Below are 24,923 nucleotides of genomic sequence, written 5' to 3' on the forward strand. Positions count from 1 at the left end.
CTTAATTGCGATTAGGGATATTAGTGTTGCAAAATGTTTGTTTACGCATTAACAAGTTATAGGGCCCCATTGTGATGATCTATTATATAATATTGGGAGTGGTTCAGTCTTCTACCATGGTTTAGGTCACTCGCGGCTGGGACATTCCGAAGCTGAGGGGGGGGGGGGGGGGGGGCCTAAAGACGGGGAGCTGCCGGTAGCTTTGCCGTCATGTCATTTTTTTTTTATCCAATCCTTCGTTCTCTCTGTCAGGGTAGTCGGTGTGGTCTACAAGCGAATTGAGCTCAATACAAGCTTTCTCGGACCTTAATATTTGCGACTGGCGATATATGGAAGGGTATAGATGTGCCAATAGATGTTGATATCGCTACTGCAGGACTCAATGGTCACAGAACCGAAGCATACGAGGCCACCACAGCTGGGAAAACAGGCAGGCCTCAGTCGAAAAATTCTGGATGCTTCGCATCATCCCAAGGCAAAGGCAGCTAAACTGAACTCGCTGGACACCGCCATCAGTCTACGGATAGTTAGCTCAGAAACTGGCTGGCGGGCTAGCAACCCAAGCATCCGGAGACCAAGGGAAGCTAGAGCGGTCAACGGGAATGCCATGTGTACGTATCCGCAGTATGTGCGGTAGCCGTGGGCACGGTTGTGGTTGTGATGTTCCGATCAGAGCACTGCATCGATCCGTGCAAGATCAACTGCGGCCCGTCTATACCCAAGCGCCATCAGCACATTCTATACGTATCTTGCTTCCTCAGTTTCCGATAAAGACATATATATGTATATATATACAGGCCAGGAGACACAGCGGACATCAAGTGAATGACAGAAGGGCAAGGTCTCATTGTCAGTCCTCGTGGGCGACTAGCCAATGTACGAAGTGGACCATGGACCTGCTGTAAGTCAGTCTGAAGAAGAGATTCTTGGCCAAGATAAAGTCGCAGTACGTAGACGCGGTAGCAGTAACGCGTCTTGTGTAAATCCAAAAAGCAACACTGGGCATGAGGTTGCAAAGCAGAAGAGAAAAGAGACGACAAGGACGAGCCCACTTGTCCAGATACCGCTATGCTAGCCAAGATACAGTACATACTTGCAGTACAGTACGGAAATAGGTCTGCATGGGAGAGCTGAGAATCAGATGGGACAAAGAAACAAAAGATCGTCGTTGCGCCCGTGTCCGTGGTTTTGGGTGGTGCGGACCCTAGTCTAACTGACCCTGGCTAGTCGTTGCAAGGTCTTGGTTCCTTCAGCGGTTGATTGCGTTCTAATTAACTGGTGTTACATTAGTTGATATGTTTTCCTTTTTTTCTTTCTTTTTTTCTTTCTCATGTCCCAAAGCCAGAGTGCGCAAAAATGCAAACTGTAGATTATCCACGGAGTTCGAACTGATGTGGGCAAGCTTCGCAGGCCTCGAATGGGATGCGGATGTTGCAAGCTCGCATACACAGTAGATCATTGTCGTTCATGATGACATGGCATTGCATATAGGGTCGCCCACCAAAACCCAACCCGGAATAATAGAGAGCCATGAATCCGCACAAGACAGCAGTCACTTGCCTTGTCTTGCCCTGAGATGTGTGACTGAGACATAAAAGAGAGGTAGGGCAGGGCTGCAGATGGAGGCAAGGCCGTACGTATTCTTAAAGACACCCTCTGAGGTGAAAGAAGAGAAGTCAACTCAGTTGGATAATTTGCCGTTCCATGTTGATAATGACGATGGTATCAAAAGCGAAAATAGGTACTCATCTACCGAAGAATCAATCAACGACAACTGATGTGAGATTCCATTGGCAGGAAGAGCAAATGGTCAATCACTTGAGCTTGGTCAAGGGAAGGAAGGAACCCGTTACGGTAGGCAGCTCGTCTATAGCCGCTGTCTACTAAATTGGCAGTCACGCAAGAGCTGTCGTTACCTTACGTAGTGCAGGCATCAATGAAATGAGAAGAGCAGGCACGTTCGTGCCGTAATTAGCAATTCCCCTCAACATCACCCACATCAATATCTATCTACATACTCCATGCACTCAATCATGGAAAACCCTTTCCGAGCATCTCAATCATTATCCCCAGCCAACGTCGACTCCAACTTCAACTCTTCTAACTCAAACTTGCACACATCTCACGCCACGACATGCCATGTCGCACAAATTCTTGCGCGGAAAGGCGGAAAGCCCCTGAACTATTGTGACTGCCCACTTCTATGATGAACACTCCGACACGGTGTTGTTGGCATCGCCAAGACTGATCCCAATACGCATTTCACGTCTTGACAGAGAGTCTACGGTCCTTTTCCTCTCCGGGACTTCATTTATAGGATGCCTCGAAGACTGCGCTCATAATGCCATGAGTGCTTTCACTTCCACCCCCATCATGGCAGAGGCCATGCGAAGTTCTTGATGTTTGTTGATCGTTCCGTTCTCACGATATTCTTCCCCAGAAACCCCTGGAGCGTTGATATACGGTACATTGGCCGAGGGGTGGGTGTGGGTGCAACGAGGGGCCCTCGACGCACTGGCAATGCGCACGACGACAGCATTCTTAACGGGTCACGGTGAATTGCATAGCCAGGGGGCTCTACCGGGGAAGGGGCCCTGGTCCAAGGCTGCAAGGCCCGCCGGCGTGCAGATGCAACCATCCATGACAGTTGTCTCTAATGGAAAGGACCAATCTGCATTGAGTGGATGTCGGAGCTCTTCCTGGCACAGGCGCGCGTACCGGGGCAATGGTTGGAGTCTAGCAAGCTTTCACGATCAGGCGCGGCATTACGTACCTATCGATAATGTCACGCGCAGGACGCGTGGATTAGATCGTGCCGCAGTAACGAATGCTAGGTTATCACTACCAGTCACCCACGGGCTTAAGCCAGACTCTTTCAGCGCTGCCGCGGCACAATTAAGAATGCCTAGTTATCCCCTCGCCTACAAGTACAAGACCACCAAATGAAGCACTAGCGTGCACCACTCCATTGCCTAGTCATGAAAATGGACAAAAAACAAACAATCAGAGATATTGATATGGCTTTATGTACCTAGCTGATCTTAGATTGGCATACCTCGCACAGATGCGTGCGGCCCAGGGGTGGTGTGACGTCGCTGTGATTGTGCCCATGGTGATTTATTTCAGACTCCCCAGGAAATGACTCCGCCGCAAAAGCGAAATGAGGTGGACTCAACGTCAATACTGTTGGACGAAGGTTGACTTGAAACGCTGTCACATCAAGTAACAAGTTCTATTCAGCGGCACGTTGCGGCGTTGAGAGGCACGGGACGGGGCGTGTTTAGTGTTTGGCATCGTGTGAATGCCGCCGGGCCAAGGCGCCCTGATCAAAGCCGAAGTCTCTGGTTCAAGTCTTGCTACATCAGCTTGATCCTTCAGCCTAGCTATTGAAAAGTGCTTATACTAATTATTCTGTCATGGTTCCTGTTTTCCTTCATTTTCATGGCCATAGCTACGCACCACACGACGTCGCGACACTATAACAACTTCAAATTTGATTATGGTGTCGATAATGGTGGGGGTGGGATATCGTTGAAAGGATAGCCGAAAGCCTTGAATATTAACAAGACGCAATAATTAAAAGGTTTATGAGGTGGCGGTCTCATCAGTGCCGGGGTAGGATTATTGGTGAAATCCCATCACCTCCTCCGATCATTGTGTAATGATACACAGATACAGATGAAGTTCGACATTCAGATTACAGACATCTGCGTGGCTGTCGCCCTCAACCTGCAGGACTCACCCAAGCAGTGCCTTGGCTACTTGGCCAGCAGAGCGCACAAGGACGACTGAAGCTGCGAGGCTGAGGAGAAAGCATGAAACAAGTCAAGTGTGTCGCCAGGATCAGGATCAGCCCCCTTCCCTTGATGCTCATGGGCTTCTACAATCAGTCCCGAAACGCATGTTTGTCAATTGCTATGTCAGACATCCCATGTTAATGCCCTCCCCATTCTTACACCGGCCCGTCCCTAGTAATTACTTTAGTTGTCTTTGGTTCGGTCCTCTGCGCGTATGATATGGCCTCCGCCCATCTCCAAAAGCTAATGATGGTATCCCAGGTTTATTTCATGAAGTTGCCGCCATTTACGTTGCCCTCCTCACCCCTGCCTTGGAGCGATGGCCAACCTTTTTTGTCCTCTCAAGCTATCACCTCGCTAAAGTCCAACGACATCAGAACCCATGCTGAGACGCTGCAGACGTGGCCTTATTCCCCGAAACTCTATACCGCTTCGTGCCTGTGCTGAGGAGGGCGGAGGGTGCAGAGGAGATCAATGTTCTGGCCCTTCAGCCTCGACAACTATCCCCGGCCTAGCAGCGGCGATCGTGGGCCCACGACGCCTCCCGTGACCACGAGCGGTCAGGGAAAGCAGCCAGGGGTCAAAGAGCCACGCAAAACGTTTCTAGCTAATCAACGAACATCTGTAGCTATGGCATGCATTGCATCTGCAGCTAATTTGCCCTGCCCTGTCGTGCGTTGCGTCTTGTCACGGCCCAGGATGCGCTGGCAGCGTGGTATTTCTTGGAGTTTACCCACACGACCCTAACAAGTGAAGACCAAGCAGGTCGAGGTGTCATATAACCGAGGCCAAATAGTTCACAGGAAGCTGTATAGCTTGGGCCTGGTTCATGCAGAAGCCCACTCTTGCATCTACGACATGCAGCAGCACAGCATCGATGCACCACTGACCAACGACTGCACACACTGCATAGCTAGTGAATGCGGGTAACGATGTTGGTAGGCATCTGTCAGCCAACGGTGCCGCGTCCGCTTCACTCCTTTTTACTGCTGCAGCATCTTTGCTACTTCAAAGCAGGGCGGTGTGAGTGTGTGTCTCGCTTGCATACATTGGACCGGCCGACAGATGCGTGAGAACTGCAGGTTGAGCTGTACTTGATGCGTTGTCCTTTGACGTTCCAGTTGCTCGCCATGAGGGTGGTGTTGCTGCCCGATGACGACCTGATGGTTCCGCGGCCGGAGGGAAGATCTGACGAGCCCTTGAAAGCGTTCTTGGGTTTTAACTCACGATGCTTCGCGAATGTCTATTTTCTGTTCGAATTGGGTGAATTGATCGTTGACCACGTCAGTACGTTGTTGGCGTGCATATGTGAGGATGCGACGAAGTTTTCACCTGGAGTAGAAGGCTTCCATTGGTCATGCTCGCTCACTATTCTTACCAAGCTACCTATTCTGATGAGAGAAGTCATCCATCGGATTAGAATGCAGATGAGTTTCGGTATTCGTCCTGGGAAAGGTTCGAGTATGACTGTGTTGCGGTATTGAAGAGCGTGGGGGTTGGCCATAACGATCTTGATCCTGCCCCACGTGCAACAACTCGAAGACGAACAACACCCGAGATTCAAAGCCCGCAGTAAAATGAGACTTGAAGAACGAAGGCTTGAGTCTTGAAAAAGTAAACAGTCGATGCGATGGTTGGTTTCACCATCGTACTGAGTAGTTATCGTTCTTCTGTCCAGCGATGAGCGCGGCAATTTAAACAAGCTGCCGCCCTCGAGAATCCGCGTCTAATACCTACACATGTCAACTACCTATGCATTCTGCGGCCGTCTTTGAGACCCGACACGCACAGCCGCAAGCGCGTGCCGCGATTGTGCACAATTGAATCGAGTTCTGCTGCCCAATTACGTCTCTTGCGCGACACCATACGTCCCGACAGTCTGGGTCGCGGCTTTCACCAAGCAAGATCGACTGTTACAGCGTGTTGGTCAGACAACGCCACAACAAGCCAACATTTGGTCGGACCACCTGAGTGGCCGAGTCCATATTCGACCTGGGGGGCTTCCATATTGCCCATCTCAGTGACACCCAGATGCACTACGGCCCTGCCAGAGACTGAAAAGTGGAATTCCACTGCAGTCAGAACCAAGATCCATACTTTGCTAAACGCAATCGATGTAGGCCGCCTGAATATGGCAATTTGAAGGAAATAAAGACCGGATCTGAGGCCCGGCGGGCCCGGAGTTGGCTTCGGAGCACACTCAACCATGTCCGTGCCGAACCGGATGAGTGGCCTTTCATTGGATTTATCCATAATCGAAGCGTCGGAATAATCTGTTTTCTCTTTTGAGTTCCTTCACTTCCAACTTGTTTCTTACTCCTTCTGATTTCGGTACTGCCCGCATATGCTTTATAGCCCTTTATATCAAAACACATTACGAGAGCTCCCCACTCTCAACTTCGCTTGCTCTGGCCCGCTCGATTTCCCCTCATACATCGTAGAGCATCATCCTGACCTCAACCCCGCCCGCTACTGGCCATTACTGATTGGTATAAAGCCTTATTTTCAAGTCATTTTTGCCGAAAAAAACTAACAGGATATCAGACTCATAGAGAATCTATTGACAATGAGTGCCAATATTCAGCAATGGACGGTTGAGAAGCCTTGGCTTGAGACACACTGTCTGCTGGGTGAAGGACCTTTCTATGAGGAATCAACGGGCAATCTGCGCTTTGTCGATATCCGCAATAAGAGGCTACATTATGTGAAGATGGCTGAAGGCCCTTCGTCTCTAAAAACCATTCAACTGGACGTGTGCCCTACTGTCACAGCAAACATTGCTGGGGTTGATCCCCAGGAACGCATCGCCATTGGTGTCAAGTATGGGCTGGCTGTTCTCGATGTCAAGAAGGAGACATACGAACTTATTCAGCCTTTCGAACAACCCGCTAATGAGCGTTTGCGAAGTAACGATGGCGGCGTGGATCCTCTTGGTCGATTCTGGCTGGGTACAATGACAGACTTTGGACTCGGTCCCTTTAAGCCTGAAGGTAACCCTACCCTGCCCAAAGCAAAACGGTGCACCAACACCAGGACCCTGTCCATTTACTCTACGTTGCATCTCTTGTTCTTCAAGTCTGACATGTTAAATCTAGGAGCGGTCTATCTAATGGACGCCAAATCACGAGAGGTCAAGCTACCTAATATGACAATTCCCAACACACCAGGTTGGTCTCCTGATGGAAAGACACTATATGTGACACACTCAAATGCCAGAGAGATTTATGCCTTTGACTTCGATACTGAGTCCGGGGAAATTTCTAACAAGCGCGTTTTCTACAAACATGATGGTTCAGGCGAGCCCGACGGCTTCCGTGTAGATGTAGACGGATTCCTTTGGCAAGCTGTATATGGAGAAGGTCGTGTCATTAGAATCGACCCCAACACAGCCAAGATTGTTGGAGAGGTCAAAGTGCCGACCAACAACACCACTTGTGTGCACTTTGTCGGTACTGAGCTTGTCATAACAACTGCCGAGGACGACGAGGGCGAGGGATCAAGCCGCGAGAATGGTGGTCATGTGTTCAAGGTGGACGTCGGAATCCGGGGAATGAGGCTCAACGATTTCAAGCTATAGAACTCGATCTTGACAGCGACAAGTGCTGACAGGCATCGAATCGTTTGTTACAGCTCGTTCCCGACTATAGACGCAGAGACAGAGCAACGAAAGCACAGACCTTGGCAATGCCTGAGGAAGTTTGGATCAAAGCGCACTAAAAGTCCCTGAGGCTTTGACAATCATACGTACCCCATCCAAGTTGATTATTTGCTAGCGCCCGGATCTTCCTCTCATGGACATGTTCTATCCTCGCTTCTGTTTTTCTATCGTTGTGATTCAAGCTCTGGACCTACTCGGAACTTGGAACCCGGACCCGGACGGACCATGACCCTGGCGCTTGGGTCGTTCCATGATATCCGTATTTCTGGACAACCTTGTTTGCTTGCTCGTTGGGATGCTACACAGTGCTTATGAACCGTGGCTCTCGCCAATGTTTGCCTACATATGATCCATGGAGCACATCCGGGGGTCTTATGATGTTTGCGAACCCAATATTATTTTCTCTTCCTCTCTCTTTCTGACTATTGAACGCCGCACGATGGATGGAGTGTCGTGAGACACGGAGCTGCTTAGCTCTCTCAACTGCCGGATCCAAGGTCCACTAACTCCCACAAGTGTATTGTTTACCGAGTAACACTTCCAGGGCATGACTCGTGTGTAGTTCTCCCTTACACCGCTGTCACCCTCGACACCTTGACCGCTTTCACTCACATTGTGAAGCTCTGCGTGGTCGGAACTTTTTTCATGTCTGTTGCGTTGTTACGTGCATAAGAGAAGTATATGTGATGGCCAGGTGTATAGCAAGCATGGGACCCCCTGGCAAAGGATGCAGATGCAGTTTGGAATTCGATGATGGCAGCTGTCTTTGACGGCTGCATATGTACTACAAGTTCTCCTGCACATAGCGAGCACGCATTGCATGAGGTTGGGTTTTTCGCTAACAACACGCAAGGAAAGACAATGAAGGGGTTTCACCGACAACTCAGCTCCTGTCTGTCTCTCTCTCACCGCTTCAAATGAAGCATTCACTGATGGCGGCACTGGAACTGATGTAAGAATCTAATGTGAGAACACACACGCTTGTTCCCCAGCAGACGCCCTCCGTCTTGATATAATGGTTCGTTTCGCTCGCACATGACGAAATCCGCTTCATCCCTAATCCAAAGTGAGATCATACTGCTTTTTTGACATCTCGTGTATCCTTCTAGTTGGTCAAACAGGCAACATCCTATCTTCAAACATCCTCGCCAAAACGCAGCACAGGTCGATCCTGTTCTAGGTTACACCCTGCTCTCGCCTCACTCACAACACAACAGTCACATTCCAAATCCTGTCTCCGTTACATAGGGGTCTATCACGTCAAAAACCAAAAGGTCGATTTACGCTGGGTTCAACACCCCAGCCCTACCTATGCATACAAAAAAAAAGTCAGAAGAACACCAGCACCCCCTGTCACCGCTTCTCAGAACCTAGAGGATTTTTGCTCCGGGCCACCCCCTGGCACATCTTCTCAGCATCAGAACCTGGCAAACCGGGGAAGAGGGGAGGCTGCAGTAGGGCCCGGGGCTTAGACCGGGAAGCCGTGGAATCGTCCCTGTTGGCTGACTGCTATTGACAGCTAGAGTTTCGCTACGGTTGCTGACGTTGGACTGTAACGCCGTTGAGGTTGAAAGATGGAGCAGAAGGATGTCGTTATCCGCCGATAGCGTCCTTGACTCGATGTCAGTGCGCTGTCATGGCTTTTGACATACGAACGAACTGCTCTTATGTGCTCGAGTCACGATGTGATTGTGAAGAAGCCTCAAGACCAATGAAGACCAATGATTCCAACTTTGTAGGTCAATGTGTATCAATACCGAAGTTAATAACAAATAAACTATCAAAAAAGCAATACTTTCTCCGTCCGGTCCGGTGTATACTGACCATTCTAACCTTCCTACGCTTGCGAACCTCTGCTCTATCGCTGCCTCATGTGTTCCTGTAGACCATCTTTCAAGTCTGTATTGATTACCAAGTCATCCTTGCCTCTAAGATGCATCACTACTGTGAGGCCCTCAATGTCAACATCGCCATTAGGGTGGAAGCACACGCCCTGAGTCTGTTTCGCTGGCGACGGGCGACCTGATTCGAGCCCAAGTTCGTCAACTTGGCTCTTGAGGTCCATGTAGCGTGCTCGCTAAGCACACATGTGGTTGTAAGGCATCACAGGTCTAGGGTCATAGATCAATGTTGACATTTCAGAGTCGTTGCGAGATCGATCCTCTGTTATGCTCAGGAGTCTCGTACTCTTTGGCTCCTCTACTGCTATCTCTTGTGGCTGTGGACTTTTGGCCAGTAATTCCTCGACACTCTTGCGAGCGAGGGAATGCTCAATGTCCGTTACCTTGAGCCGAGGCATGGGTGACTCAAACGCAGCACTCAATTCATTCTCAGTCTTGTTATGTGACTCATCTTCAACGAAGATCTGAAAACCACCCTCTGTTTGCTTAGGTGATGATGACTGAGTAGGATTGCAGTTGAAGCAACTATCCTTCCTGTCTTTTTCAGGTAGTGGCGTACGATGATTTACACTGCTGAGTTCACGCCTCCAGTTCTCGACATGGGAAGGGGTTAGTTGCTGACTTCGTGGCTGTTCTGAAGACCTATTGACCTTCCTTAACTGCGTCCTCTATGACGAGATACCGGTAGCCTCGGCTTTCGGTCTTTCAGAGTCATTGTTGATACGTGGAGTTGGTTTGGGCATCATTTCCCCCGCAGGAACGGGTTCATCGAGTTTGTCAATCCTTTTCCTGGAGTTGGGATCAGCATCATGACCTTTGTCTGACAAGGACTTGTTTTGAGCTGGTGGCGCAATCCTTTCATTTGCCTCCGGTGAGGTGTTGAGGCCTTTCTTCGGTCCCTTGGACTGAGAGACGGACTTTTCACTAGCTATTTGTGAATTCAATGTTCTCGTGTGGTCTCTCGGCGCGTCATGGGTCTTGTTATTGTTGATAGGATACTTTATCCAATGGGCATCCTTGGGTTGGGTATCGTCATGGGGTTCATGAGACTTTGGGCTCGGATGCCGATCCCCCTTATGATAACCGGTAAGATTAGGTGGCTGTGGCTCAATCTCGTCAGACACTGCCGGCTCTTTGTTCAGATTGTGTTCGATAGTGTCTTTTGCCACTGTGACAGTCTCGTCTCGACTCAAGGAGTGATCAATGCCATATTGACTCTGTACCCTCAACCTGTAGCCGTCCGCCCGCATGCGCCCGTCTTGCCCATTCGTGAGTTTCTCATCCGTAGAAGACTCGAGAGTCTGCACACCAGCTGATAAATGCTCTATGATATGCTGTGAGTGATGGAGATCTTGTCCATGATGATAGAGTTGGTCAATTTTCATCTGTAACTTGCTTCGGGATGGTGAATCCCTCAGTGACTGTGTGTGCTTCTTCTCTTTAGGGTTATGTTCATCTGTATCAATCATATCCAAATTATTACCTTCGACCACTTGTGCTCCTAGACTACGCCGGGTCGCACAACCAATGCTATGCCGCGTTGGATGGTGACCATCGTGTGTAGCTCTACAACCAGGGTTGGGGCATTGTTCCTCTATGTGAGAAACGCGGGGCGAGCTGGACTTGAGACGATTAGGTACACAGTCTGAGGGCCTGGGTTTACGTTCCACTTGCACTGATCTCGTCGTGATTTCAGGTTCTGGGGCTTCTTTCTTCATTCCCCTGTCTGCCACAAAAAAGGGGTTGTTCTTCACTGAGCTAGAGATCTCTGTTGGTGCCGCAATCGTCTTCTTCCGAGTGGGCTTCAAGGTGTTGTGATCAGTTTTCGGTCTTTGGCGAGATTGCGTCTTGGTTCTAAAGGATGTCCTTGGTGTATCTGGCTCTGATGCGAACCTTGATAGCTTACGACGATAAGCAGTATCGACTGTAGTCCGTGTAGTATGACTGCGTTCGCTTTCGGGGTATTCACTTTGGGTTGGTAGCTCAGGTATCTTGTCTATGAAAGAGTGTTCTTGATACTGTATTGAACTGTTGAGGACCCTGTGACCAAGGGGTTGTCCAGGGGTCTCTCCCGTACACTTCATACAAGAATCGTGGCCGCAGTGCGAGCAATACCGTTCGAAAGCGAGAGGGTTACCGCACGAGTGACAGATCTGCGAGAACATCGATTTCGTTTGTTTGATTTGATCTGGCGTGCCTGCGTCGCCATCCGAGAACCATCCCGCGGGTCTAGAGATTCCATACTGCTCAAGGATGTCCATCGCATCTTGGCATTTCTCTGTGGAGCTTGCAGTACGAGAGCGGGTTGTCGAGTCAAGGCATGAGGACATGAAAGATTCTGAAGGAAGCATGTCTGTACTAGCTGAGTATCGAAGAGCCTGGCTCGGTCGATTCGAGGTAGTTCGTCCATAGCTCGTCCTAGGCCGGAAGCCAGGAACATTTGGTTTCGTTGATGCATTTCTTCCCCTGGAGCCCCTGACAGCACTGAACCTTGGATTGTCTTTCTGCGATAGAGTTGAGGATATCTGTCTCGGGAGTGTATCTCTCGATGTGCGGCTCTTGTTACCACTGGCCACTCCTGGGCCCTAACCGATCGTGGTGCTTCTACTCGGTCGCTCAGAAGTGTCAGAAGGCCGCCCACTCGCGGTTTGCGTTTCACTAAGTGTTTGGAGCTGGCGAACACGATCACCGACGACTCCCGGAGGGATCATATCGTGATGTTGAGTATAGGGATGGTATGCTATTCAAGAGATTGGCTAATCGTACCAGAAGCCATGCGACACTGCTACGAAGCAGGAAGACGGCGACCGACGATAGCCCAGAAGTTCGAGTAGTCGATAAAGAGTAATAATACGCGAGGTGCAGAAAGGGGTGGCATGTTGTAGGTAGGAGTCACAAATCAGGAGCGTGAGGTGAATGGCAGGGAGAGAAAAGTCCATCCTACCTCACAATTGCAGGTGTGGAAGTTGTGGAATACAGCGCTGTGTCAACCATTGCATTCATTGCCTATCAACGTCACTGAAAGATAGAGGGTCAATGAGGAAGGAGTCACTGAGCAGAGGAATAAAGGTGAAATTTAGGAGGAGCACAACCAGAACTGGTATCAATTGTCACAGCTTTTCGTGCTAAATATGGGTAGAATATTGATGTACAAGGGCCTCCGTCACAACAAACTCGCTGTACACTTATTTCACGTGCGCAGACAGGGTCTCGAGAACCTGTTCCCTAGTCAGTAAACTCAATTGCAAGTGTATATCGTCTGAAACCCACCTCCAGCTCGATCTTGGCCTCAGCAATATCCTGCTCGCTTCCGCTGCCGTTGGCAACCTTCTGGGCCTCAGCGATCTGGGCTCGGATGGCCTCGGCGCTGAAGTCCTCAAGGGGGTATCCCTCAACAGCGTTGATGCTGAGGACGGAGTTCGGCTGAACGGTAGCGAATCCACCAGAGACTAAGACAATAATTCCATCAGCGATTTGTCGACCTCGGGCAATTGGATCTTGGATCTGGATCTATAACTAATGACGTACGGAAGAACTGCTTGGAGCCAGCGGACTCCTCGACAACCTCAACCAGACCAGGCTTCAGCTGCTCAATGGAAGGAACGTGGTTGGCGAGGACACCCATCTCTCCAGACTCGGCGGGGATGTTGACCTGGACGACATCCTGGGACTTGTAGATAGACTGCGGTGCGGCAATTAGCTCCCATGCATCAATCAATTGGCGACGGTGCCATCATCGTAAGGGTCCAATTGCAATCGTATTCGTCGATCCGGGTATCGCGCGGGCGGTGTCATACCTGGTGAGGGAGGGCAAGGCTCAGCTTGATCTGCGATAACGGTCAGTCGGGTTCGGTACGCAAAACCCAGTCGTAGCCGGGGCACGGGGTTCGCTGAATCTTGCCTTGTCGGGGACGGCCTCGGCGTAGGTTCTTCGCTGGAGAGGGACTCGGATAGCGGAGGGGCGAGCTCGGAGAGCCGCACGGGCAACGCGGAAGGAGTTCATGATGGGCTGAGCTGGTGGATGAGGTTGTTGCTTGGGTGAGCTCAAATGAGGCCGCTGGCACGAATCTTTGCCGGAGCAGCAATTCGCGATTCGGCTAGCGGGAAAATCCGATCCCCATGATGGGCACGTGCTAGGTCACATGACCTCCTTTGTCCTTACAACCGACCCATGAGAGTCCTCCGACAGAGAACAGTTACACACTCTCTGTAAATTTTACGTGAAGCACAGTTGTCTTACCAGAAGATTTCTACTCAGATATGATATTCCTGTTGCTTGTTATACTAATATATATATATTACATGACATCGATAAAGTGCCGGTACCTAAATGCCCCTAACTAACACCAACAGCTTCAACAAGCCGAACCCCAACATTAATCGATGAATAATACCTTTTGCTTAAAAGATTCCAGCATCTGGCAAATTTGACTGTACTCCGGCTTGTCTTTATAAGCAGAGATAAACTTATCAACATGGCTTTCGCTGACATTCCTTGCCTTTGAGCTTTCCAGCAAAATCTTCAACAAAGCAAAATGTCCTTTTTCTGCTGCTTTACAGGCCTCCTGAAGTGGACTATCCGCTGGACCTTCAAAGTCTAGCAACAATTCGATGGGCTCTGCATGTTCTAAAATTTCGCTGTCGCCTGGGCTAAAAGGCTCCCAGATATGCCGGAACACTCCTGACAGAAACGCTTGACGATTACCATTCGTCTTGCCCTCGAATTCTACATCTCTGATGATGACGAGCGCACTCGGGTCTGCTCCCGCATCAAGGAGTATCTTCATGTTATTGAGGCTGTACTCGCGCATTGCTGCCAACAAGAGCGGAGTACAATATGTGCCGACAAGAATATCTGGGGATCGTATATCTATGACTTTTTCGATTTTGTCGTCCTCATTGAACCGGGGATCGAAAACAGGCGAATCAGTGTAAGTATCGACTTCAATGCCTCTCTCGATGAGCCTCTCGATTAGTTCGCTCTTTACGTCGCCGCGGTTAGAATGTTTCAAGATGATGTGCAGCAAACTGTTGTTGTACTTGAAACGCTTCGAAACCATGGGATCTGCACCATGGTCGAGCAGAAACAGAGCGACACTCCAATGTCCGCTACAGATGGCCTGATGGAAGGCCGTCAACCCAGTCGCAGATTCCTGGTCAAGCGGGATGCCTGCATGAAGCACGGTCTCGATCAGATCGAGGACTGGGAACTCTTTTTCATACCCGCCACAGAGGTAGTGCAGGACAGTCCGGCCATCGTGATCGACCTCGGTTATCTCAACACCCGGTTGTTCGAGAAGCAAATTCATTATCCTCTTTGCACTTAGCTGATGATTCGATGCTGCCAGATGGAGAGGTGTCTGCCCAGTTATACCTCGAGCTTTGGGGTCAACATCTTGACGTTGAAGTAAGAGCGCCACAACTTCGTAATCTGCTATCAAGCAAGCGTGGTGTAAAGGGGTGAGTCCATCTTGATCGTGCCCTCCCGCGTTGACCTCTTGTCTGGCTAGTAATCGTTTGATGATGTCGAGGCTTTCTTCTCTATACCCAGGTGGTTCGTCAAAAGTATCACTATCATCATCTTCGTCTTCATCTTCGTCGTTATTTTCATCATCATCGTATATCGTAACCAAACTTGGATGGTACTTTTTATCACGACTTCTGACAGCCCAGTGTAGAGGAGTGTTCCCCGTTGAATCAGGGGATGCTACTTCAAGACCGTTTTGCTCTAAGAGGAGATTCACGATCTGTAGTTCCCCACGCGCGGCAGCAATGTGGAGGGCACTAGATTTTCCTGCGTCAGTCCTGCGAGCATTGGTTTCTTCGCATTGGAGGAGCAGTCCAACAAGTGGTAAACTTCTCACACCAACGGCCACCTGTAAGGGAGTGAAACCGTTCCTATCAGGTGTACCAGGATTAACTTCTTGACGCTTGAGCAGTAACGTAACAATATCCACTCGTTTGTACTGGATCGCCCAGAAGAGAGGAGTTTGACCATCAGAATCAGGCACAGAGGCATCCATGTCAGACCTCTCAAGCAGACGGTTCACAAGCTCAGACTCGTTCCACTTGAGAGCGTACCGTAATGCATCAGCAGCATGTCTTGATCCGTGCAGTTTAACGAGCAAGTCAATGATTTCCCTGTCATTCATCGTGAGGATCAACATGATCCAAAGCAGATGTTCCCTGAAATGTCCAATATGCTCCTAGCTTCTGGACAAGTATTTTCTCAGCTCCTTCAAAGCCACTATGTCGGATGGCCATGTGAAGGGCATAAGGCCTTACAGGCTCGATATCGCTCCAGCAATCGCAGACTCCTCTGGCTGGCACATGGGGATCCACGCCAATCTCAGCGAGGTACTCGACGATATCACGATGTCCCTGCTTGATGGCGTAGTGCAAAGGTGTTGCTCTTTCTTCAGGCCTCATCGTCCCAGTTCCGCTTAGATTCGCGCCATTCTCATGTGCTTTCTTGAGGATATCTATTCTTCCCTCTCGAGCTGCCCAGCAATAGCTTGCTGCACGAAGTCGAGGGTTGACGATATCATAGTGTGTGACTGAGCTCAGGCTCGAAGGTGTCAATGGTACCAATGATGTACTGCTCAGATTCTGGTGATCTTGATCATAGTCGTGACTTGATGCTCAAGGGAGTCTAGTTGGTGAGGGGGAACCTGATCGTAGGTGCAAGCTTTAGTTGAATGTGGCTTTAGCCTAGGAGAGGTAAAGATATTGGTGTAACCTCTAGTAGATCCAGCACAACAGATAAGTAATCCATAAACACAAACTCCAGTACAGTTAATTAAGGTCTTTTTGGTGCAATCAAAGGCTATATCAAGTGCAATTCCTATACTTTCTTGTTCGGGGGATCGATTCCTATATTACAATACTTTAGATACTGTAAAGTCCATCATGTGTGTATGATCATACAGCAGATTGGTAACTACTGGTGGAGAATCAACAATAAGAAGCAACCGATCTTTGAGTGAATAGTCTCTCGCCTGTTATGTTCTAGACATCTTTCAATGTTGTGCATCAGTGTAAGCTCGTTCTCTTAGGCATGCTGTATCTCATGGTGAAGGTGCTAACATGAGATTGTCTAAGACTGCCATGCACACAACCACCATGCTAAACATGTTCACTCGTGTCGGCGCCTCACTCCAAGCCGTCTTCTCCTAGTGAACTTTATCTCACTGTAGGCAAGAAGTTAGCACTAACGACGATATCCGAAGCCGCATTTTGACGGAAGTTGCTTGAGGCCTTTGCCTCTTAACATTGGTGGTGTTATGCTTTGAAGGACACACTCAATCTCACGACCACCTAAGTTATGTGAATCAACTAGTACCTATGGTGACGCTGGAATTGTGCCTGGGACATTTCAATCTCATTCCTTTTCATTGTGGCTCGCTCTGTGAGTATGAAGTTGCTACTCGAGGGCAAAGGCACCGTGAATTCCAGTCTCAGGTTCACATGCGAGACGTCAGCATCTGTCTTAATGAGGTTATACACTGAATTCTCAGAGCATGGGTTTTTCTATGCATATACTCTTTGGTTTTTCTGTAGTGAAAAATACAGGAACATTAAGATTCTTTTCATTTGAGATAAGTTTAAGGATGGTATCATAGTTGTATTTATTTACTGGGTTGAAAGATATTTCATGTATTTGTTCCCATTTAAGCCCCTACGATACCTTCTTGTAGCAACAGAGTCAGTTGTGTCTGACCCTGCTTGGAAGGTGTGCCTTGATACTCTAGAGAATAAGCACAGTTTTCATGTGATACGAATATGGACCCTGAACAACCCAACTGTTCACGAGTCTCACGTAAGACAAAAGAGATCTATCATAAGGGTCTTATGAGATGATTCAATTGATTGTGTTATTAGTCGACGGTGCACAAATCATCCAACTTCGTGAATGGCCTTTCATGTGTGATGTGAAGCATGTGATAAACGGTTTACCCTGTATCAAAGAATCGTCCCTTAGATTCTGTTGATCTCATCTACTGGACAACCCCTCAAATTCCCCTCCGTCCATGACGACAAGATGTCGAAATGACCATAACTTAAATCCAGATATTTCCGTCTGGAAAGTACAACCGAGCCGGATATGGTTCGGAGGAACCGGGTTCTCCCTCTCAAACATCATCACCAAAGCAAAAACCAAATAAACAGGAAAAATCTGGACTCGCTGACTCGGCACTCAAACGCGTATTGTACAATTGCCGATCACCTGAGCTGTCATGACCTCACACGTCACAGAAACAAGTCGGCCAGGTAACTTTTCCGCTTTCTTGTGCCTGCTTTCATCCAACCCATCAAATGCGCTGGAACACGCCATTCGTACCCCATGGACTTTCGGGCCTTCGAGAGTCCGCTGGCAGTTGAAGATCCCGGGACCCGTGAGGCCCGGGATCTTCCATGTACAACTCTGCGGAGTGAGAAGTGAAACTCTGAGAGTTCCCTTTGCCACGGAATACACGTAGCTTTTGGGCATCGTCTTGACAACAAGGGTGGCTCATGGCGTCACGGATCTTCACTTTTCATCATCAACCTGGCGCAGCATAAACAAGTTCAGCTGTGCTTATCTCACCTTTCTGCGTAATTCCTTCTTGGCAATACACTTCAGCCCATATACAGACAGTACTGTATTGTTACCGCATGTTACGGTACAGTACCTGCAGTGGAATTAACGTTTATAAAATCCAGCCCCTGCCAAGACACTCTGAGCAGTGAATTGCATCACAGTTTCAGCCATTTTGACAGGGAAATCTCGGAGGAACCAGGGAGACAAAGTGTGCAAAGCCAAAATTTGAACCCTCGAGCTGGTGTGGGACTCAACAACAGTTACAGAGCTCAAAGAAGGCTGAAAGCTGAAAAAAAGTGATGAGGTCTCCACTGACGAGACCGTAATTTGCGGCCAGACTGTGGCTGATTCTCATTCTTGGTGAGAAATTACGATTGACTTTCATTAGCATTTTACGAGCTGTACCTCGACGGACTGTCGGTGAGTGGAGGAAGCCTTGGGAAGGTATCGTAAAGTACTCAAGCCAATTCTCATCGCGACACTAGCGGTCCGAGAACGACGAGGAGAGTGAAAAAAAGGTTCAAGCTTGAAGCTGTTGGTCTAGAAAAGTCTGGATGGGAAGCAAATTTTCAGGAACCCACAATAGCTTCATCCTCGAGCAGGGAGAGCAAGGAAGTTTCCGGCACACAAGTAATGAATGACCGTTAGACTTTTTCAAAAGTAATTTCTGTCGGTATTCAGCCTTGTCAGTCGCTGCATCGAGAGTTGTAGCTGAGGTTGAAAAAGCTCAGGCCCTCTTCGGAGAAAATCAATCTCTTGGCAAAGATCTAGGAGGGCATGTCAAGACAAGTCCCGTCCCTGATCGGCAACTTGACCACACAGAAGCAGAGATTCGAACCGGCAACAAGACCGGGACCGTCATCGTCATAGAGGGTGCATCTTGCATGACGAAGAATGCTTGTTTCTCAGTCTATAGATGTGGCTTCTCTCAAGGGCTGAATCATGGGCACCCATATCCTGCGGCTGTATCAACATCAAGCCATCTCACGGACGGTCGGCTCTTCTCAGGATGAAAGGAACCGGCTAGGGAGAGCGGCAAGGGAAAATGAGATGAGAGTTCACCTCCTCAGACTCCATCGAATGCTGTACAACCCATCATGCAGCAGTCCACACCTCCTTTGCCAAAAAACCGCGCAACTGTCTTCTCTTTTTTCGGCGTAAAAACAATGCGATGATGGGTCCTCTGAGTCGGGCCAGTCCAGTGGTATGTATAACCGGCCGAGACCTGGGTCTGTTTGACGATGCAGCGAGATGGAGCATTGCGGCATGTGGGTCGACATGCGAGGTGCGGGTAAGGACTTACACGGTGGTGACATTGTTTTGATGAGCATGAGTTGAAGGTATCTACCGTAGATAAATGTACCTGCATCCTCTTCAGCATTCAACAGTGTCGCAATGTGATACTTTTGAGATTCATGTGCTCGGTCTCCAAACCAGCTAGATCAAAGTCTATGTATGTTGGATGCACTCAATTTCAAGAAGTGTATCGAAACAACTTCTCAGGATATCCTGTTAATGGCTATCCCATATACTGCTTAGCGGTATGCTGAGCAACTTGAATGCACAGAGCCGACTCCATTGTTGCCATGATGGCGATCATCTCGTGATCATTATCCTCTTTGTAGCTTTGATTTTACTCGATGTTTACTTGTTCGTGATCCCAGCCGCAATTTCAACAACGTAAAGACATAGCATGTTCACCGCCGGAGTCTCGCGATGTCAGAGCCCTGTTTAAAGAGTGGGTGGGCTGTGGGTGAAGGACACTGGACAGTCAACTTCAGAAAGGCTATCAGGGCTGCATGAGCGAGAGCAGAAGACACCCTTTCAAACACCTTAAGCACAACAGAGTAACATGCGAATTTAACAGCTACGCGCTGATACCGCGTCGACTGTCATATTGTTTTAAGATGCGGGGTTTGACTTCACAACGCGGGGTTAGTGCCCAGCAGGACGGGTCAACGTGACGGGGAGCGTCAATGTTCAAGGAAGCCAGTGAGTGAGAGTGAGCCAGCCTGCCAGTCTTGACCAATGTGCTGTTGTATGTACGATACTACGCGTACCAATTGACATAGCCGCCAGTAGAGAACTGATATCAAATCAGACAGGTCCGTTATCGCAAAGACCGAGACCCCGAATGTCATTCCTTGGTTGCTCAAGCAAGTTCAAGGGGGGGTTGCACTGCCTGCATGCAGCTCCAACTCACGGGAAGAGACCGAGGTAATTGGCGATCAGTAAACAGCGCCAGATAGGATTGGACAGTTTCAAACACCTTCCATGATCGTCGCAGTATTAAATGAAGTACTGCGAGTCACGAGGAGCACGGATATCGCGCAGCTCAGGTCGGACAAAGGACCTTTCAGTCGTTTCATCTATAAACTTGTGAAATAGGAGAAAGAGACGATTGTTTCTGTTTGCTATATTAGTCAGTTTCAGGGTCCTTTGTAATAAACCTGAGAGATGATCTTTGAGGATCTGAAAGGATTCTTGACTCGGATTTCATGCGCCCATTGATTCTGCGGGCACATGGAAAGGCTAGCTATCAGTAAGACACGTCCATGTCCATGTCGATGTCCATTCATCCATGTCCATGCCAAACTGTCGTCATCGGGAGATTTCTGGCTTGCATTGCATGCATTTCTGTATGCAAGTGGGCCAGATGTGGGAGAGCTCACGAGCCTGGTTGTAAGAGAAGGGTTCAATTGGTGGATGGACGAAGGGGTTGCTGTTGATGCGGATTGGAGAGACAACATGACACCTAAGACGGTTACTGCGTGCGTCCCTGAAGCAAGGGTAGATCGCAGACGAAGACGTAGACGGCAGCTTAGCTTGCGAGTGCGGAAATGGCACCAGTAGAAAGGCAGTCTGTCATGAACGGAACAGGTGATTGTGGGGAAGTTGAAGAGCGACGAGGCGAGCATCTGGATCAGTTGTTGCTCTGCTGTGCTCTGTACCCCCACGGCTTGGGGTTAGCCAAGAGTATAAACGTGTAATATTCAGTGCAACATAGCCTGATTGAGAAGGCAAAGAAAGAAGGCGACGAAAGGCAACCTGTGTTGCTGTTCTTTGTGCATTGTTACTGGCAAAGGGCGTGAGATAGACCAGACGAAGCTTTGTCGACGCCTGTAACAGACCAAACCTCCAGCCAAAAGATCAACAAAGCGGCCTGTGGCGCATCTTGCGCATCAACCCTTCTTGCATAGGCTAGCTGCTGGGTGGTCCCTTGCGCGGGGTGACTGCGTACTGAAACGAGCAAGCTGTGTGTCAAGTCATTGTCTATCATCTGAGGATTTGGTTGGCAAAGTGACTGATTGTCAGTCACAAGCCATCCAAATGACCAATACAACATGACAGCGACATCAACATCAACAGCTAATGCTGTGCTGTGCTATGCTGGCTGCGATTTACAGATACACCGCCTCGAATATGAAAGCGGCTGGTGTTTGCTTAGTACGACCAAAACCACGCTTCGTAACTGGTGGGAAGGTTTACAAGCGACGATTCCATTGTGGGCCTGCCGAGGGTGGATGATGAATCAACGGTCAAGAATTCTGTGGCGGTTTGCTTCTGGAAAAGAAGATGCAGAACATTAATGTGCTGTACCGTATCGTACCGTATTTGCGGATGATTATGCGAGCATGAGGCTTGGAGGAAGGCAGTGCAAGTAGCGCCCTCTGTCATCTTCACACGGTATACGAAGCAGCGAGTCGTAACCCTGAAACTGCCCGGCAACCCTCAGGCCTCTCAGAGTCAGGACAGAGTCAGGACGGTGTGACACACAGTAGATCAGGGAACAACGTGGATCTACGCTCCATCTCAGTTTGGCCGTCGCTGACAGGCGCCACCACTGGTCAATTGAGAAGACCCTGACTGAACAAATCTGACTGTGGCCTCGGAGGGATGTGTCTAGGTACTGTAGAGAAAAGGGAGAAATGCACTGGGCTGAGCGAGTTGAGAGCGGTCTGCGTACCGAAATTGGGACCTCGGAATGCGTAAATGCTCGCCTCAAAATTGGATCTGTAATTTTGAACCGGAATGGATCCTATACGGCTGCTCTTTTTCTCGGCGCTGTGGAAAAGCGGACTCAATTCGGAGCGTCAGCAGCGGAGCAAGACGCCTACAGGGCATCGTTTTTTTTTTTTTTTTTTTTTTTTTTTTTCGCGGCTGGGGGAGACAAAGAAAACTTACTACTCGGTACCTCTATCCTAAGTGACAAAAAGACTTAGGTAAGCCTAGTATATCTTAGCAGGCCTTTAGACCAGTTTATTTTTGGCACCCTGGTTTAATGTCAGAAGTTTTCTTACTCCCTTGAGGTGCTGGCAGCGACAAGACAGTCAGCAGGAAAAAAAAAGCCATGGATCGATCTAGGCATCGAAAGGCCTAGCCCAGAAGGACGCGAAAAAAGGGCGCAAAAATATGCCGTGAACCAGGAATTCATCTTCCTCAGAAGGTTAAAGGCTGGGGCTTACTCGAAACTTGGCTTCGATCAGTCATTTCAAGTCAGTCAGTCATGTCCACTCACACCTCAGCATCAATTGGTGATAGCGTATTACCTGAAGCCCTGCCCTGAGCCCTTAGCACAAGGCGCCCTGTGAAATGTAACAAGCCAGTCAGCCAGTCCAGTCAATTCCTCTGCTTCTGACCCGTGGTAGTAAAATTTCTTTGGCACTGGGGGGCACAAATGTCAACAGGACTCCATTTTTTACCCGCTCCTGGCACGGCAAATCGCCCATCATCCTCTTAATTTAGGGTACCTTAGGGAACGGCCCCCCCTAAATTTCATCCCGTTCCTTGTCGTCGTTGGCCCCAACCTGAAAGTGACCTCCGCCCACTGTCGGCCAGTACCTTTTTTTCGCTCGCGTCTTCCTTGTAGCGTCAGGTATTCCCGTCAATTTTCGTTCATTTCCACCTGCATTTTCCATTCTCGTTGCTTCGCGCCGATTAACAAGGCTTACCTTATTAATAAATCAAAGACGGGACCCGAGGCCACCCTCTCTCTCTCTTTTTCTTTACTGCCTCAAATAATTACCTCGCCCTTCTCCCCCCCTTTCTTTGTTTTGTTTTGTTCTGTTCAGTGTTTTTAGTTGTTTCCTCTGAAACGATTCTACAAAGCATCCCTCCACCCATTATCCCTCCCCCCCTTGTCCCTGTCGAGCAACTTTGTCTCAGACCTTGATCTGTACTGTACTGTACATAGAGTTACACTACAAAACGGTGCCGTACTCGTGCCCGCCCTCGGAGAACGTCATATGCACCAGTCTCCACGCGTATTAAACAGAACAGCGGCTCTCGCACTCACACACCCATAACAATCCATACACCCACCTACGCAGCACAGCACAGACGCCACCCTGAATTGAGATTGGGGAAATCCTGCAACTTGGGAATCAGCCGCCTTTTCTACTCCTCTTCTAGCTTCTACTCAAAAGCCCAGTCCGGCCCGGCCCTGCATTGCATCTCACTTCTGCCATCGACCCATATCAAAGCACCCTCACGCACAAAGTAACCACCCCAACCAACAACCTACTCTACTCTATAGCAGTTGACGATGTTTGTCTTGCTGTTATAGCACCACTGTCCTCAGGGACACTTTTAACGCCTCCTTCGACGCTGCTATTGCCCAGGCAATAACACAACCGCAACGCCTTGCACCCCAACTACTATACGACACATACAACTGCACGCCTTCTCGACTACTTTAACGACTATTATCCTAATCTCCTGATCACGAATCAAACTTTCCTGTTTGGATCCTTCAGCTCAACCCCCACACTTACACCCCAAAGTCGAAGCACTCTATCTACCAATATGACGACCAATATGACTACCAACAACCCAGACACCCTATGGGTGGCTCACGGTTCAGAAGAGCTCGAGGAGGCCGACGAACCGCCTGAGATAACCCTCAAGAAGCAGCAGTTTACTGCCAACGATTTCCAGCGAACTACCATTCGACCTCCTACTGAAAAGTCCTCTCTGTTGACCAAGGCCATCAATGGACACTCAGACGACGACCTCTACACTCCCCAGGCTATCTCACGATCCATGGCCAACACCCAGCGACGTCGCTCCCTTGTTAGCAACATCAGCCTCGCTTCGACCGCCGACCTCACGAGCGATACTGGTTTTACTAGCCCTTCGAGACCGAGTACACCAAGCCCTCCTCTCCCTGAAATGGCCATGCTGCGCTTGCACGATGGACGTGCTGCCGAGCCTACGCATGTTTCTTTGCTAGGTGCTGCTGTCAGGCTACAGCAGGGCAAGACTGAGGAGCCTCGCAAGCGAAGCATTCAGTTTGCATGCGGTGGCAAGCCCGTGGTCCAAGAACAACCCCCTCGATCCCAACCTATGGTCAAAGCGCCTTCTGCTCAGGAAGCTCCTCGCAAGTCATGCATCAAGTTTGCATGCCCAGCTCGACCCGCCTCTACTCAGAACACTCCTCCCCGGCACATCGAGAACTGCGCCAAGAAGGACGTCACACCAAAGGCCGAATCTCCCTCAACGCCCAAGCGAACTTCAGCCCTGACGTTTGCCGCACCTCGCCAGGTCACACCTCGCCGACACTCCATGTCGCGTCCTAAATTTCTCCGCGCCAACTCCTCTGACCTTGCCACAGACAGCTCACAGTTCCACGAGTTTGCTAGTGGTATCACCCGAGAGGACGATTGGATCCGACGTGATAGCAATGCTGTTGCAACTAAACTGACAATCAATGACACTCTGACCAAGGAGAACAACATTCGACGTCTGGCTACCGAGGCAGAAGAAGAGGCGCAAGAGGAAGAAGACGAGCTCGAGGACGAGGAGGATGCTGACGTTGACGACGAGGATGATGTGGACGAGGATGAAGATGAGGATGAGGACGACGAACTCGATGTTGAGCTCGACGAGGATGAAGAGGACGACGAGGAGGACGATGACGATTCTGATGGGACTATTCACACCCGATGAAGAGACTGAATTCGCCGACTCCCAATGACGATGATGAA

General features: G+C 49.4%; 12 protein-coding genes across 14 annotated transcripts in view; 6 read left to right on the plus strand and 6 right to left on the minus strand.

The window, feature by feature from the left end:
* Positions 1-2,148: 2,148 nt before the first annotated feature.
* On the plus strand, positions 2,149-3,176 carry FOXG_18275 (uncharacterized protein). Its single transcript, XM_018398338.1, has one exon. It carries the CDS (start codon positions 2,521-2,523, stop codon positions 2,944-2,946), a length of 426 nt encoding a protein of 141 aa, XP_018235772.1. The 5' UTR covers positions 2,149-2,520; the 3' UTR covers positions 2,947-3,176.
* Positions 3,177-3,678: 502 nt separating this feature from the next.
* Positions 3,679-3,792, plus strand: FOXG_18276 (uncharacterized protein; the record flags this gene model as incomplete). The annotated part of the gene is made up of 1 exon (XM_018398339.1): positions 3,679-3,792. One exon carries the CDS (start codon positions 3,679-3,681, stop codon positions 3,790-3,792), a length of 114 nt encoding a protein of 37 aa, XP_018235773.1.
* Position 3,793: 1 nt separating this feature from the next.
* On the minus strand, positions 3,794-5,103 carry FOXG_18277 (uncharacterized protein; the record flags this gene model as incomplete). The annotated part of the gene is made up of 2 exons (XM_018398340.1): positions 3,794-5,040; positions 5,089-5,103. 2 exons carry the CDS (start codon positions 5,101-5,103, stop codon positions 4,801-4,803), a joined length of 255 nt encoding a protein of 84 aa, XP_018235774.1. The 3' UTR covers positions 3,794-4,800.
* On the plus strand, positions 4,087-9,249 carry FOXG_02291 (uncharacterized protein). Of its 2 annotated transcripts, XM_018379692.1 has the most exons (3): positions 4,087-6,286; positions 6,342-6,787; positions 6,893-9,249. In XM_018379692.1, the coding sequence occupies exons 2-3, from the start codon at positions 6,364-6,366 to the stop codon at positions 7,372-7,374; spliced, it is 906 nt and encodes a 301-aa protein (XP_018235776.1). In that variant the 5' UTR covers positions 4,087-6,286; positions 6,342-6,363; the 3' UTR covers positions 7,375-9,249. The 2 variants fall into 2 exon arrangements, with proteins under 2 accessions (XP_018235776.1, XP_018235775.1); XM_018379691.1 differs by having other exon boundaries at positions 4,087-6,787.
* Positions 9,211-11,315, minus strand: FOXG_02292 (uncharacterized protein). 2 transcript variants are annotated; one of them, XM_018379693.1, is made up of 2 exons: positions 11,031-11,315; positions 9,211-10,973 (listed from the first exon to the last, which is right to left on the minus strand). In XM_018379693.1, the coding sequence occupies exons 1-2, from the start codon at positions 11,072-11,074 to the stop codon at positions 10,025-10,027; spliced, it is 993 nt and encodes a 330-aa protein (XP_018235777.1). In that variant the 5' UTR covers positions 11,075-11,315; the 3' UTR covers positions 9,211-10,024. The 2 variants fall into 2 exon arrangements, with proteins under 2 accessions (XP_018235777.1, XP_018235778.1); XM_018379694.1 differs by having other exon boundaries at positions 9,211-10,978.
* Positions 11,316-12,341: 1,026 nt separating this feature from the next.
* FOXG_02293 (ATP synthase subunit delta, mitochondrial) lies at positions 12,342-13,486 on the minus strand. The gene is made up of 5 exons (XM_018379695.1): positions 13,258-13,486; positions 13,154-13,183; positions 12,885-13,038; positions 12,627-12,805; positions 12,342-12,574 (listed from the first exon to the last, which is right to left on the minus strand). Exons 1-5 carry the CDS (start codon positions 13,357-13,359, stop codon positions 12,542-12,544), a joined length of 498 nt encoding a protein of 165 aa, XP_018235779.1. The 5' UTR covers positions 13,360-13,486; the 3' UTR covers positions 12,342-12,541.
* Positions 13,487-13,598: 112 nt separating this feature from the next.
* Positions 13,599-15,785, minus strand: FOXG_18278 (uncharacterized protein; the record flags this gene model as incomplete). Its single annotated transcript, XM_018398341.1, has 2 exons — positions 13,599-15,562; positions 15,642-15,785. 2 exons carry the CDS (start codon positions 15,783-15,785, stop codon positions 13,733-13,735), a joined length of 1,974 nt encoding a protein of 657 aa, XP_018235780.1. The 3' UTR covers positions 13,599-13,732.
* A 1,915-nt stretch (positions 15,786-17,700) lies between these two features.
* Positions 17,701-17,799, plus strand: FOXG_18279 (uncharacterized protein; the record flags this gene model as incomplete). Its single annotated transcript, XM_018398342.1, has 1 exon — positions 17,701-17,799. The coding sequence occupies one exon, from the start codon at positions 17,701-17,703 to the stop codon at positions 17,797-17,799; it is 99 nt and encodes a 32-aa protein (XP_018235781.1).
* A 678-nt stretch (positions 17,800-18,477) lies between these two features.
* Positions 18,478-19,413, minus strand: FOXG_18280 (uncharacterized protein). Its single transcript, XM_018398343.1, has one exon. It carries the CDS (start codon positions 19,316-19,318, stop codon positions 19,004-19,006), a length of 315 nt encoding a protein of 104 aa, XP_018235782.1. The 5' UTR covers positions 19,319-19,413; the 3' UTR covers positions 18,478-19,003.
* Positions 19,414-19,913: 500 nt separating this feature from the next.
* Positions 19,914-20,172, plus strand: FOXG_18281 (uncharacterized protein; the record flags this gene model as incomplete). Its single annotated transcript, XM_018398344.1, has 2 exons — positions 19,914-19,929; positions 20,039-20,172. The coding sequence occupies 2 exons, from the start codon at positions 19,914-19,916 to the stop codon at positions 20,170-20,172; spliced, it is 150 nt and encodes a 49-aa protein (XP_018235783.1).
* On the minus strand, positions 20,011-21,792 carry FOXG_18282 (uncharacterized protein). The gene has a single exon (XM_018398345.1). The coding sequence runs from the start codon at positions 20,853-20,855 to the stop codon at positions 20,367-20,369; it is 489 nt and encodes a 162-aa protein (XP_018235784.1). The 5' UTR covers positions 20,856-21,792; the 3' UTR covers positions 20,011-20,366.
* A 1,962-nt stretch (positions 21,793-23,754) lies between these two features.
* The window catches only part of FOXG_18283 (uncharacterized protein), a gene marked incomplete at its 5' end in the record, with an annotated part of 2,770 nt that continues 1,601 nt past the window's right edge, over positions 23,755-24,923 (plus strand). The window contains one exon of the mRNA XM_018398346.1: positions 23,755-24,810. Within this exon, the coding sequence (XP_018235785.1) occupies positions 23,755-24,810 (1,056 nt within the window). The remainder of the gene's footprint in view (positions 24,811-24,923) is intronic.

Source organism: Fusarium oxysporum, chromosome 5 (assembly GCF_000149955.1).
Source record: "Fusarium oxysporum f. sp. lycopersici 4287 chromosome 5, whole genome shotgun sequence".
In the NCBI taxonomy this organism is placed as follows: domain Eukaryota; kingdom Fungi; phylum Ascomycota; class Sordariomycetes; order Hypocreales; family Nectriaceae; genus Fusarium; species Fusarium oxysporum.